General features: G+C 48.9%; 2 protein-coding genes across 4 annotated transcripts in view; both read left to right on the plus strand.

Moving 5' to 3' along the window:
• The first annotated feature begins 1,342 nt into the window (after nt 1-1,342).
• Nucleotides 1,343-3,111, plus strand: LOC132525354 (lysine-specific demethylase 4D-like). The gene is given in 3 exon segments (XM_060157905.1): nt 1,343-2,268; nt 2,271-2,333; nt 2,336-3,111. Coding segments are annotated over 3 exon segments (1,560 nt in total). The 5' UTR covers nt 1,343-1,547.
• A 2,822-nt stretch (nt 3,112-5,933) lies between these two features.
• Nucleotides 5,934-12,185, plus strand: part of ENDOD1 (endonuclease domain containing 1) — a 47,985-nt gene continuing 41,733 nt past the window's right edge. For all 3 annotated transcript variants that reach the window (XR_009542506.1, XR_009542505.1, XM_060160250.1), the window contains exon 1: nt 5,934-6,338. Coding sequence is in view for 1 of the 3 variants with exons in the window: in XM_060160250.1 (XP_060016233.1) it covers nt 6,039-6,338 (300 nt within the window). In the remaining 2 variants the exon portion in view is untranslated. The remainder of the gene's footprint in view (nt 6,339-12,185) is intronic.

A 12,185-nucleotide genomic window follows, 5' to 3' on the forward strand; every position in this document is an offset into this window, starting at 1 on the left:
TCTTGGATCCATTTTGGATATGTTTCCTCTCCAGAAAATTATTCTTTTCTCTTATCTTTTGAAAATCTTGTTGTCAAGTTTCTCCTAAGATTCTCTTTTGAGATTTAAAAAATTCTTTTGTGCACTATTTCATTCCTAGTGGATTATTTTCCTCTTCTTTCTTAGGCTCAGTTATGCCCATGTTTTATCGCTATCATTAATTTCTTCCAAGAATAATTTTGGTCATCAGTGTTTGGTGTTGTATGTGTTTTCTTTCATTAACTTTGTCTTTATTCTTTGTTATTGTTTTACTCCTACCCCTTCTTTCTCTTTTTCTATTTTGTAGCTTCTTCAATTGAATGTTTAGTTCATATATTTTCAATCACCCTTCCTTTTCCTTTTGGTACGATGAAAGATATCTGTCTCCTTTAATGCTTTTCACCCTAAACTATATTTTAAAATTTAGTTAAATAATTAAAAAAATTATTTCACAGAAATTTGTAAATATCATCATAACTTGATGATTTATGACAATGAGCCATTCTGATGGCTGTGTAACCAGCACCTGCCTTCAGGATAGAACATTCACATTATTCTAGAGACTTTCTCACACCCCCACTCACAACCTCTCTCTCTCACAAAGGTAAGCACTACTCTGACTTCTAACATAGATTACGTTGCCTCCATTTTCTCTTTATAAAAATGGAAGCAAAGAATAGGCATCTTTTGGGTCTGGGTAATTTTGCTCACTATTCCGTTTATAGACTTATTCTTATATTTTCATGTAGTTCTTGTTTATCTTCATTGCTTTATTGTATTCCATTGTATGACTATACTACAGTGTACTTAACCATTCTAATGTTGACTGGCATTTGAGCTGTTTCCAGTGTTTGGCTACTGAAATAATGTTGTTCTGAACATTCTTGGACTTGACTTTCATTGCACAGACACACACATATCCTAGGCATGAATCATAGCACATGGGTAAGTTCAGTTTTAGTGGATTCTGTCCAAATAGTTTTTCAAAGTGAATGTAATGATTTCCATTCTCCTTACTAGAGTACAGGAATTTCCACTGTTCACAACAACACCATTTCTTGTACTGTCAATCTTATGAAACTTTAGCCTTTCTTTGAATATGCAGTTATATTCCATGGTGGTGTTTTATTTGTAGCTACCTAGTAACTATTTCCAAACATTAGTTTGCAACCTGTCTCTATTGTATTTTTTCTTAGGTTTTGTTTTCAATACTGACCTGAAGACACGACATTTGGGATACCCACCCAGGGCTGGGTGATTCACTTCACCTCAAGAGGCCAGAGCCAAGTGTCGACCAAGGACATCACAGACTTGCAGGCTCAGCCAGCATCAGTCCTGAGCAAGGCTTCTGCCCAGCGTGGAGTCCCCTGCAGAATCAGCAAGCCTAAGAAATATTATCAACTCATTGCATTAAAGTCTACTGGGGGTTCCTGCTGATATACTCCAACCCATTTTTGAAAAAGTAGTGTTTTCCAGCATCCTCACCTATCCAGAACATAAGTAAAAACTTGGGAGTTTCTTGCTTATTAATGAAAGCTATGAAGTCTAAGTCCAACTGGGCCCAGAACCCAAGTTGTAGCATAATGGTATTTCATCCAACCAAAGAAGAGTTTAATGATTTCAATAAATACATTGCTTATATGGAATCCCAAGGTGCACACCGAGCAGGCCTGGCCAAGGTAATTCCACCCAAGGACTGGAAAGCCAGAGAGACCTATGATGATATCGATGACATCTTAATAGCCGCTCCCCTCCAGCAGGTGATTTCTGGGAGGGCAGGTGTGTTTACTCAGCACCACAAAAAGAAGAAAGCCATGACCGTGAGCGAGTATCGCCGCTTAACAAACAGTGAAAAACACCAGACACCATTCTACTCTGATTTTGAGGAACTGGAGCGAAAATATTGGAAAACACGCCCCTATGATTCACCGGTTTATGGTGCGGACGTCAGTGGCTCCTTATTCGATGAAAACACGAAGCAGTGGAACCTTGGACACCTGGGAACCATTCAGGACCTGCTGGAACAGGAGTGCGGAGTGGTCATCGAGGGCGTCAACACCCCCTACCTTTACTTTGGCATGTGGAAGACCGCCTTCGCCTGGCACACGGAGGACATGGACCTTTACAGCATCAACTACCTGCACTTTGGAGAGCCCAAGACTTGGTACGCGGTGCCCCCGGAGCACGGCCGGCGCCTGGAACGCCTGGCCAGGGAGCTTTTCCCGGGCAGCTCTAGGGGCTGTAAGGCCTTCCGAGGCACAAGGTGGCTCTCATCTCGCCCACCGTCCTCAAGGACAACGGCATCCCCTTCGGTCGGTCACTCAGGAGGCTGGAGAGTTCATAGTGACGTTTCCCTATGGCTATCACTCTGGCTTCAACCACGGCTTTAACTGCGCGGAAGCCATCAATTTCGCTTCCCCGCGCTGGATCGATTATGGGAAAGTGGCGTCGCAGTGCAGCTGCGGGGAGGCCCGGGTCGCCTTCTCTATGGACGCCTTCGTGCGCATCCTGCAACCAGAGCGCTACGAGCTGTGGAAACGCGGGCAGGACCGGACCGTGGTGGACCACAGGCGGCCCACGGAGCCCAGCAGCCAGGGCCTGAACGCCTGGAGAGAGGTCCGCGCCGCCTGGGGAGCCGCTCTGGGCCCGAGGCACCACCAGCCACGCCGCGCTCGGCGCCCGCGTGTGCCTGTAGCCCTGGACGGTGGGACCCGCCACCTAGTCCCCGTGCCTGCTGTGTCCCGGCGCCCTTCGCCGGTCTGGGGTTCTTGCTCGGCCGCCCAGTTCGAGGCTGCGGCCACCTGCACCTCTGGGGAGCCCGGCCTAACCCAGCCGCCAACCCCAGGTCCATCCGCCCCAGATGGCCACCCAACCGGAAGATGTGGCCCTCGTCGTCGTCCTTGGAAACAGGGGACTCAGGAGCCAACTGCTCCCCCCAGGGCTAAGAGGAGGCTTTCCTTGGACGTTGCTCAGGACCCAGAGTCTCAGCCCCTGCCTGTGGATGCACCCTCGCCGGACAACGCTGACTCGCTCAGCCCTGGGCTCCAGCATCCCGCCAAGGCTTCTGGGTGTGGTTGTGGCCCTGTCCCCTAAGCCCAGGGGATGCCTTTCTACCCCACTGCTCTTGCGTGGGGATCCTTTGAGACTGGTCGCATTGACATTTCAGAGCTTTGGCTATTTGCAGGTCACTAGTCTTGCATGAGAGTCCTGCACTTTTCTTAATAATTATATCAAAGCATTTCAAGCCAAACTTATTTTTCTGAGCTTGTTGCCTTGTGTGATGTTGGTGAGTGAGTTTGCGGTTGATTGTTGGGTTCCAGCTGGCTGGCTGGGTTGGGGGATTTGGTTTGCAGCCCTATCTGAAGGGAGACTTGGAGGAAATCACCTGGCACTTGGCTGATCCAGGTTGCTAGGAGAGATGAGCAAACACAGGGCAAAAAGTGCCAGCATGTGAAAATCTTCTCTCCAAGTCTCCACTGCCTTCTCAATGCTCTACGTACATTTCACATGGTTAAGTCATTGACACATCCCAATAAACAAATCCACAAATAAATGAACAAGACAATTTCAAGTGGGCATATGTTCTGTGAAAAGATTAAAGGGGGTGGAGTGATAGTGCGAATGGGCGGTGTGGTTCCGGTGGTCAGGGGATACGTCATAAAGCAGGAGACCTTTCTGAGTCCCAAATGACAAGAAGGAAGGTCCAGAGCTGATGTCCACTTGGATAAAACAACAAGTGTAACAGCCCTAAGATAGAGCTTGGTGCTTTTGTGTGTATAGAGAGGAAGCTCATTTGTATCTGGGGCTAGAGAAGGGAGAGGCAGGATCTTGTAGCTCATGTTAAATATTTGAGATTTTTCAACTTGAAATGAGAAGGCATTGGAAGTTTAAAACAGCACTTGACATGATATAATTTGCATATTTAACTAATCACCTTAATTGTTCTGTGGACCCCTTGGGGGCAGGAGAAGTAGGTAGAACATCTAAGTAACACAGGTGAGAATCGATGGTTACTGACTTAGGCCATAGTGTTGAGAATGCACAGAAGTGGCCAAACTCAGAATAAATTTTGGAAATTGAAAATGATAGTTTGGATGCAGAAGGAACATGTGACTCCAAGTCTAGTTGTTACTGTGACATCACACTGCATGTGTCTTTTTTTTTTTAAGAAATAAATTTAGGTTTCATTTCAGGGGCCAAACATAGGCAAACTTTTCAGGTATTGAAGCCTCCAAGGAATTGGTTCTGAAGCTCCAAAATGTGCTCTTCTGACAATTTCTCTCCTATTTTATAGGCTCACCTCATGGATTTGCTGTGACTTAGAGGAAAGGCCAAGCTTAGGAAGCAGACGGGCCTGGCTCAAATCTGGCTCAGGACTCACTGATTATGCCATCTTGGACAAGCATCTGAATGCTCTGGTCCAGTTCCCCACGTGGCACACTGAGGAAATAAGATTAAATAATAAGATGTGAGTGAAGGCACCCTAGTAGGCACTCTGCTTCTGTCTGTACCACCACCGCAGTAAAGGTACCATCTCTCAACTGGATCTTTATAAATGTTTGTCTTCATTTATTCTGGGCCACTCCAGTCTGCCCATTTCTGCCCAGAAAGCAAATGTGATTGTGTCTACGCCATTGAAAGATTAAAATCCTCAACATGATTTATATAATATTTCTTTCCAAACTGCAGGACATGAGCCATTAGTGGGTCATAGAAACAACTTTGTGGGTTACCAGCAGCATGTTTTTTAAAGGGGAACAAAATAGAATACAACAGAAATACTAGATTGCAATGTCAGTTTTAAGCATAAGGATTATTACATGAAGCTTGTTTTCTCAATATGGGTCCGTGTCCTGCTGAAAAATGTTTGACGGCCTCTAGCCTATGATCCCCTGAATGCTGTGTCTCCTGCCTCCTTTAGCCCTATTTCTCATAACCTTCTCCCAGGTCTCTGTTCTCTACCCACACCCAACTTCCTTAAATTCCTCCAACATATCATGTTCCCTTCTGCTGGGAGACCCCTTAGCCCATGCTGCTTTCCTCTTTGCCTAGTTCATGTCAACATCTTGGTCTCAGACCAGACAACACTCTTCAGGCAAACACGCCCTGAATCCCCGGAGGGGCAGGTTCTCAGAGCTCCACGTTCAGTGTGTGTCATTATTCCTTTAATAGCTTGTTTCTTTGATTAACGACAAGCTTCCCCACTAGTTTTCGTCTGCAGGACCGCAGGGACCCTATTCTTGTTTACCACTGTACCCAGTCGCTGAACCCAGGTTGGCACATAGGCACTCAAGAAAGAAATATGAATCAACCAACCTACCAACCAGTGATGTTGGCCGGTCTCGTTTCTTTCTTGGTTTTGGTTTTGATTCTACGCCTCGAAGCACCAAGTAAACCACAAGAGCTGTCCTATTTCCCTAGGTTAGGAATTTCCTAGAAGAGGATTTTTAACTTGGGTCTCCTGGCTTCTGATCTGCTGAAACTTCATCAAAGTTGTGTCCGTGTGTTGGCGGATGAGCATTTCGCTGGGAAGGGGGAGACTGATTTCCGTCGGATGTCACTGGGGGTCCCTGCCCATCAGAGCCAAAGAGCCACAGTTCTGTGGGCATCTCCTGCCGCCTCTTTGCATCCTTGAGGATCCCTGGGGCGCGCTGGCTCAGGAGGCTTCTAGGCTCCCAGCCCCAGGGACGGTTACTTCCCGTTTCCTCCGATTAAGCCGACCCGGTTCATACCTTTCAGCCTTGGGAGCGCGCGTCCCCGAGCCTGCGAGCGCAGACTGCAGAAACTAGGCGGTGCAAGTCCGGGTGCATTCCCGCGCCCGGCGCCGGGGCTGCGCAGCCATCTTCATGGAGGAGGGTGAGAGGGAGGCGCGGCCTCGGGACGCGGACCCGCCCCTGCCGCCGGGGCCGCCCAGCTCGGCCCGCAGAGCGCTAGCTCAGCCGCGCCGCCCCCTCCTTCCGACTTCCCCGCGGCCCCGCTCGGCGGCCTCGCGCTCTCCCCGCCCGGCCCGCAGACGCGCCATGGGCCCCGCGCGCTGTTTGGCGCTGGGCGGCCTCCTCGCTCTGGCGGGGCTGTTGGAAGGCCGGCTCGTGAGCGAGCAGGAAGACGGCTTCGGCGAATGCGACCGATTCTTCTACGCCGGGACCCCGCCCGCGGGGCTGGCGGCCGCTGCCCACGTGAAGATCTGTCAGCGCTCCGAGGGCGCCGAGCGCTTCGCCACCCTGTACAGCACCTGGGACCGTATCCCTGTGTACTCGGCGTTCCGCGCCGCGCGCCCTGCGCCCCTGGGAGCCGAGCAGCGCTGGCTAGTGGAGCCGCAGGTAAGCGAGGCGCTTCCCAAGCCCGGCCGTTGGGCTGGCCTCCCAGGGCACTTTGCAGACACCGTGAGCGGTAGGGCGGGGAAGGGCAGCCCCAGCCTTCGGTGCCAGCGTCGGGAAACCCGGGTTTCCACCCGCCCCACCGCGCCCCCGGAGTTACAGACTGCCTCGTCCCCTGTCAAAGCCACGGCCAGAGCTGGGCGATCTGCGAGCCTTCGCTTAAGCCTCAGGGGTCCGAGGCCCCCAGTGGGAGGTGGTTCTCTCTGCACTTCAGAGGAGACATCTGCAGTGTCTCATTCACTTCCTGAATAATGAGAACAGTGAGACGGAGACCCAAGAGACCACTCAAATCTTCGGGATGCCTAGGCTGGGAGCGCACAGGTCGTTGCCACAATTCTGTGGGATGGGTGGGTGAGTGGGCATTTTCATGCCCATTTTACAGAAGAGGAGATCAAGGCTCAGCAGGGCGATGAGACTTGCATAAAGATGGGGCAGGTCTTTTGGCTAGAAGTTCACTGCCCTTCCTACTAGGAAAAAGCTTTTCTTCTGCAGAGGCCACCTGAGCCTGAAAAGCCTTCCCTTCTGCACAGGACGCTGAGTAAATTCGATCTGAAGTTAATGTTGGGTTAGGACAATTAAATAAAGGTATGGATTTTTAGAAATGCGATGGGATAGTTACAAATAGTAGGGACATTGACTACCTCCTACTAATGGGAAGAACAAACCTGTTTCTCCTGGCTCTTCATATCTATATTATCAGACCACTTGGAAATTGTGTCATCTCTCAGGGTTTTCTGTTCTGTCTGGTGAGAGTGACCAGACACTCCAAGAGGCTCCCAGAGGTCCTGCTGAAGCTGCCTTCACACACCCTGCCCTAGGTCTGCGCAGCCAGCCTCCTGTGGAGAACACCCTGCCAGGCTCCCCTGTCCCAGCAACCAAGGACACCCGATCTGGGGGAGGAGCTGAACACTCAGCCCACCCATTCTTTTTTTTTTTTTTTTAGAACTGGTTGACCTTGATCTTTTCTTGTTTTACTTTTTTTAATTGAAATATAGTTGACTTACATCAGCCTGCCCATTCTTGATGGCCACAGCTGCCTAGGCATTGTGAGCAGGGGACTGGCGTTCAACTGTTTTATTCAGAGCCCTGGGTTGTAATTTCTATAATATCATTCAGTTATTTCTGGCTCTAAGACCTTGACCAGCTCTCAGGCCATCTGCACCTCCGTCTCTTTACCTTCTCCACAGCCTGTTGATGTCAGAACCTTTGAGATCAGGCATGTGAAAAAGTCTTTGTAAAGTATACACACTTAAGGCATATAGTAACCTAAAGTTAGTTTGCCCCCATCTGCACCCCTAGAGCTCTCTGCGTTTCTCCCAGTTCCCCAGTATGCATGTGATTGCAGACCTGTGAGGAAAATAGAGGACCTGGTCCTTTCTCACCGAGGATCTCATGGATGGCTTGGGGAGACAGAACGTACATGTGAGGAAGACGTGGGATGCATGCTGAACAAATTTCAGTTAAATCCAGAACTACCACATTTAGTAATCACCCACTGTGTGCCAGGCACTTGGGGTGCCAGGGGAACAGAGTGTAGCTCTGGGACTCAAAGGCTTCCTGGTCTGCTGGGTGACGAGGTGGCAACACCTCTGATTAGAGCCGCGCTGCATGGGTTTAAGCCTCAGTTCTTCCACTGACTTGCTGTAAACTTGGGCTGGTTGACTTAGAGGTAATAACAGGGTGATTTTGAGGATTGAATGAATTACTCCATATAAGGTTCTCGTGCCTGGTATATCAGTCCTAGCTGTTATTATGACATAAGCAAAACATCCTCAGTTTAAAAGGGTAGAAGAAGTCTTATTAGATTTAATCCGTCTTGGAGGTGATGGGGTAAGCCTTTGGGTCAGGGTGACGTTTGTGCTTTACCTGAAAGGATGAGGCGGAGTTCAGAAGGGAGACAAGGACAAAGACATTCCCAGCAGAGGGGACATGCTGTGTGAGAAACGCATGGCTGAGTCAGGGATTAGTGTGTGGGGAGTGGTTGGAGCAGCTAACCCAGTACAAGTGAGTAGATGACTCAGTGAGTAGATGATTCAAGTGCTCAGAATAAAGAGGAGTGATGGAAGGGAGGGGTCGGGTATGAAGGAGTGATCAAGGAAGGTTTGGGGCCGGGGTGTGGAGCAGAGCCATTTATGCAGTTATTGAAGGAGCCCAAAGGAGCATGACTCATTCAGCAGAGAGGAAACGGACAGAACCTTCACATAGGCAGTGGAGACCGTGGGCCCTGGTAATGAGGGATAGGACTGGAGAGGTAAAATAGGATGCGGAAGGAGGAAGGAGCTGGTGGGGTGGGAGGGAATAATTCCAAATGGCAGCTCCAGAGGTGAGAGGTACAGTGGTTCAGAAAAGCACAGGAGACCAGAGTTCCCGACTGGGGAGGTGGGAAGGGCCCAGTAGCTGAGCACAACTGGAAGGATGCTTTTCTCTGCAAGACAGCTTTGTGCTGCCCGTCCCTTCCCACCGCAGTGTCCAGTCAAGTCAGCCAGGAGCCAGGGGCTATTAGGAAGGAGGCAAGGAAGGAGAGAGGGGGGAGAAGCCGCCAGATTGCCATGCTGGCAGGCTCTGGAGCACACTGCAGCAAACCTGCCCCCCCCCCCCCCGAGGCCTGCCTCCCAGCCAGTGTGCCCACTGCAGAAAGATGCTCAGGGCTCAACGTGGACTTCTGGCTGCTTCCAAGCACTCTGTAATGCTGAGTCACCTTGTGCCCACATCACCTCTTTAGGAAGTTAGTGTTACCAAGAGCCCCAGCAGATAGAGGAAGAGGCAGGGGACCAAAGGAGCTGGGTGCTTGCCTTCCGTAGTTAGTCAGGTAGGGCTGTTCTGTCCCTGAGGCTCCTGAAGCTCAGTTAGGGCAGCTTGCAAGGCTGTCCTGCAGTTTCCCTTTGGGGAAAAAAAAACAACAACAACCGAAAACCTCCTGAATCGAAGATGATAGAAACTTAAGTCACTCGTGCGTAAAACCTTTAGGGTGTTGTAAGCACTCTTGTGCTTAAAAACACAGGGACCCAGACTTCCACCCTGCAGAATGCAGTTTACAGGGGCCCCATGCCCTGGCTCCTGTCTGTAGTTCCAGCCTGTCTCCTACCCCTCCCCACCCTCATATACTGTTCTAGCATTATCTAGCTGCCTGGAGTGCCTCTCATAAACCATTCTGTTGGTCACATTTGTTCCTTTGCTCATGCTGATTCCTTTTGCCCCAAATGCCCTTTCTACACTGCCCCCATCTTGCTCCTCACTGCCTCCCTACTCCATCCTTTAAGACTGCCGAGGTGTCACCTCCTCCAGAAGGAAGAGCCCACCTGAGTGAGGTCCACTTCCTGAGTTAGGTCCACCCCACAGTGCTCCCTGTAATTTCTCTAGTTTTTTACTTACCACACTGTTTTATACCTACCTGCTTGTGGGTCCCTCTCCAGCGGAGAGACTGAGGGCTTGCATTTCTAGTGCCTAGGACATAGAAAGCACTCAGTAAGTGTTGAATAAAATCATTTGATGTTCGGAGGTTCAGTCAGGCAGCAGTGGGTGAGATATTCTGCTTGGGCTTCCCTGGTGGAGAGCTGCCTGCTTTAGAAGCTTGCCTCCCAGCTAACCAGCAGCCACTGTTCCAAACATATTCCATATGCAGAGCTGGAACCTTCCTCTAAATCCACCCCACCTGTTCTAGCTCCGGCCTTTGGAACTACCCCAGATGATTTCGATCTCTTTAGCATCAGATGACAGGATCCCGCATCTGAGGGGCCTTCTGAAGGACATAATGAGAACTTTAAAAGGAAGCGGAGGGACTTCCCTGGAGGTCCAGTGGTTAAGACTTTGCCTTCCAGTGCAGGGGGGTGCAGGTTCAATCCCTGGTCGGGGAGCCGAGATCCCACATGCCTCCTGACCAAAAAACCAAAACATAAAACAGAAGCACTGTTGTAACAAATTCAATAAAGACTTTAAAAATGGTCCATATCAAAAAAAATTTTTTAAAAAGGAAACAGAGGAGACAGAGGGCTGTTGTGGGTTTTATGTGGAATGTGGTCACCTTTAAATTGAGAATGGGGAGAAGGCAAGAAAGAGATGAGACAGTGTGTCCCTATTAGCAGGACAGAGATGGTCCGGAGGGTTTGCAATCAAAATTGAGAACTGGGTTCTGGTTTAGTACAGGGAGCCTCAAACCTTTTAGTTGCTCAGCTCATTTCTGTTTAATGGAAGAATTTTTGGATAAGGTACTAGTGATGCCTTTGCAAAGGATGTTGTCAGTTCACGCTAGAAGCCAACGTATAAGACCCTGTCATTTTTAAAAAACAATTTTTTTTGGGGGGGCATGCCACGTGGCATGTGGGATCTTAGTATCCCGACCAGGGATCAAACCCGTGCCCCCTGCCGGGGGAGTGCAGAGTCTTAACCACTGGACCGCCAGGGAAGTCCTCAAGACCCTGTCATTTTGTAAACGTGAATATTGGAAGGAATTGGTTTTATATTCTGCTTATACTTCTTTAATCTTACAAAAATACTGTGAGGTAGATCTTATTCTCTTCATTGTAGAAATGAGGAAACTGGCTCAGAGAGGTTAATTGTTGTGCCCAAGGCCTCACAGCTTGGATTTGAACTCATGACTAGTTGCTCCTAGTCTGGAGCTCTTTTGATGAACCATGGAGATCTTTGACTTCCCATGGATCCACTGCATTAATGGTCATAGGACTTCAATTCTCATCTGTTATATGGAAATCTTAATTTCTACTCCATTTCTCTTTCCCAACAGTCGTAGGACAAGTCAGAGCACATATTTGGCCACGTGAATGTTGCTTAGGTGTCAGTGGCTCCGGAGAGAAGCAGATAGTCCTGCTAACGGCCAAAGTATTTTCCTAAAGGGCCCAATGAAGTCATATTTCAAATCTTAGTAAATGTATGTGAACAGTTGTCACAGCTAGAACCTCGATTAAGTCCTTAATTTTTAATTTCCATCAGTGGCTTCTTGCTTGCACTTCCTGAAACTGTTTGACACACTGTTTCATTTGTTCTAACATCAGCCCTCTTTTAATTGTGTCAGAGAACAGATATAAAGAAGATATCATACACATCCCTGGGTAAGGGACACAGCAAACAGGACAATTCTGACTCTTCCTTCCTCGTTAAGAAACGTGACTTTAGGGGCTTCCCTGGTGGCGCAGTGGTTGAGAGTCCACCTGCCGATGCAGGGAACACGGGTTCGTGCCCGGCTCCGGGAAGATCCCACATGCCGCGTAGCGCCTGGGTCTGTGAGCCATGGCCGCTGAGCCTGCGTGTCCGGAGCCTGTGCTCCGCAACGGGAGAGGCCACAACAGTGAGAGGCCCGCGTACCGCAAAAAAAACAAAAAAAAAAACAAAGAATAAAAACATGACTTCAGATCCCTGCTCTGCCACTTACAATCTGTGTGATCAAATTCTTCCAGTCCTATTTTTCTGATCTGTTCATTAAAGATAATAACAGTGTTGACTTCACAGAGTGGTCGTGACACATAAACGAGATAACACATATAAGCACGCAGCATAGAACCTGTAATATGGTGAGGTCTTAATAAATAGTAATGTGTACACTATTAAGGTCTTACTCTAATAGATGTTAAACACGCACACACATGAATGGAATGTTGGATTAGATAGGCAACTCCTGCAATTCCACAAATCTCGCCAACAACCTAAAACATCCAACTGTGTATCTTCGCAAATGCTCGGTATACGTCCCACATTCACATGATAGGTGCTCAGAAGGTACATGGTGAGAGATTGAATGAATGGACGATGGAATGGACAGGTGGATGGGTAGATGGA

Source organism: Lagenorhynchus albirostris, chromosome 9 (assembly GCF_949774975.1).
Source record: "Lagenorhynchus albirostris chromosome 9, mLagAlb1.1, whole genome shotgun sequence".
Classification (NCBI taxonomy): Eukaryota; Metazoa; Chordata; class Mammalia; order Artiodactyla; family Delphinidae; genus Lagenorhynchus; species Lagenorhynchus albirostris.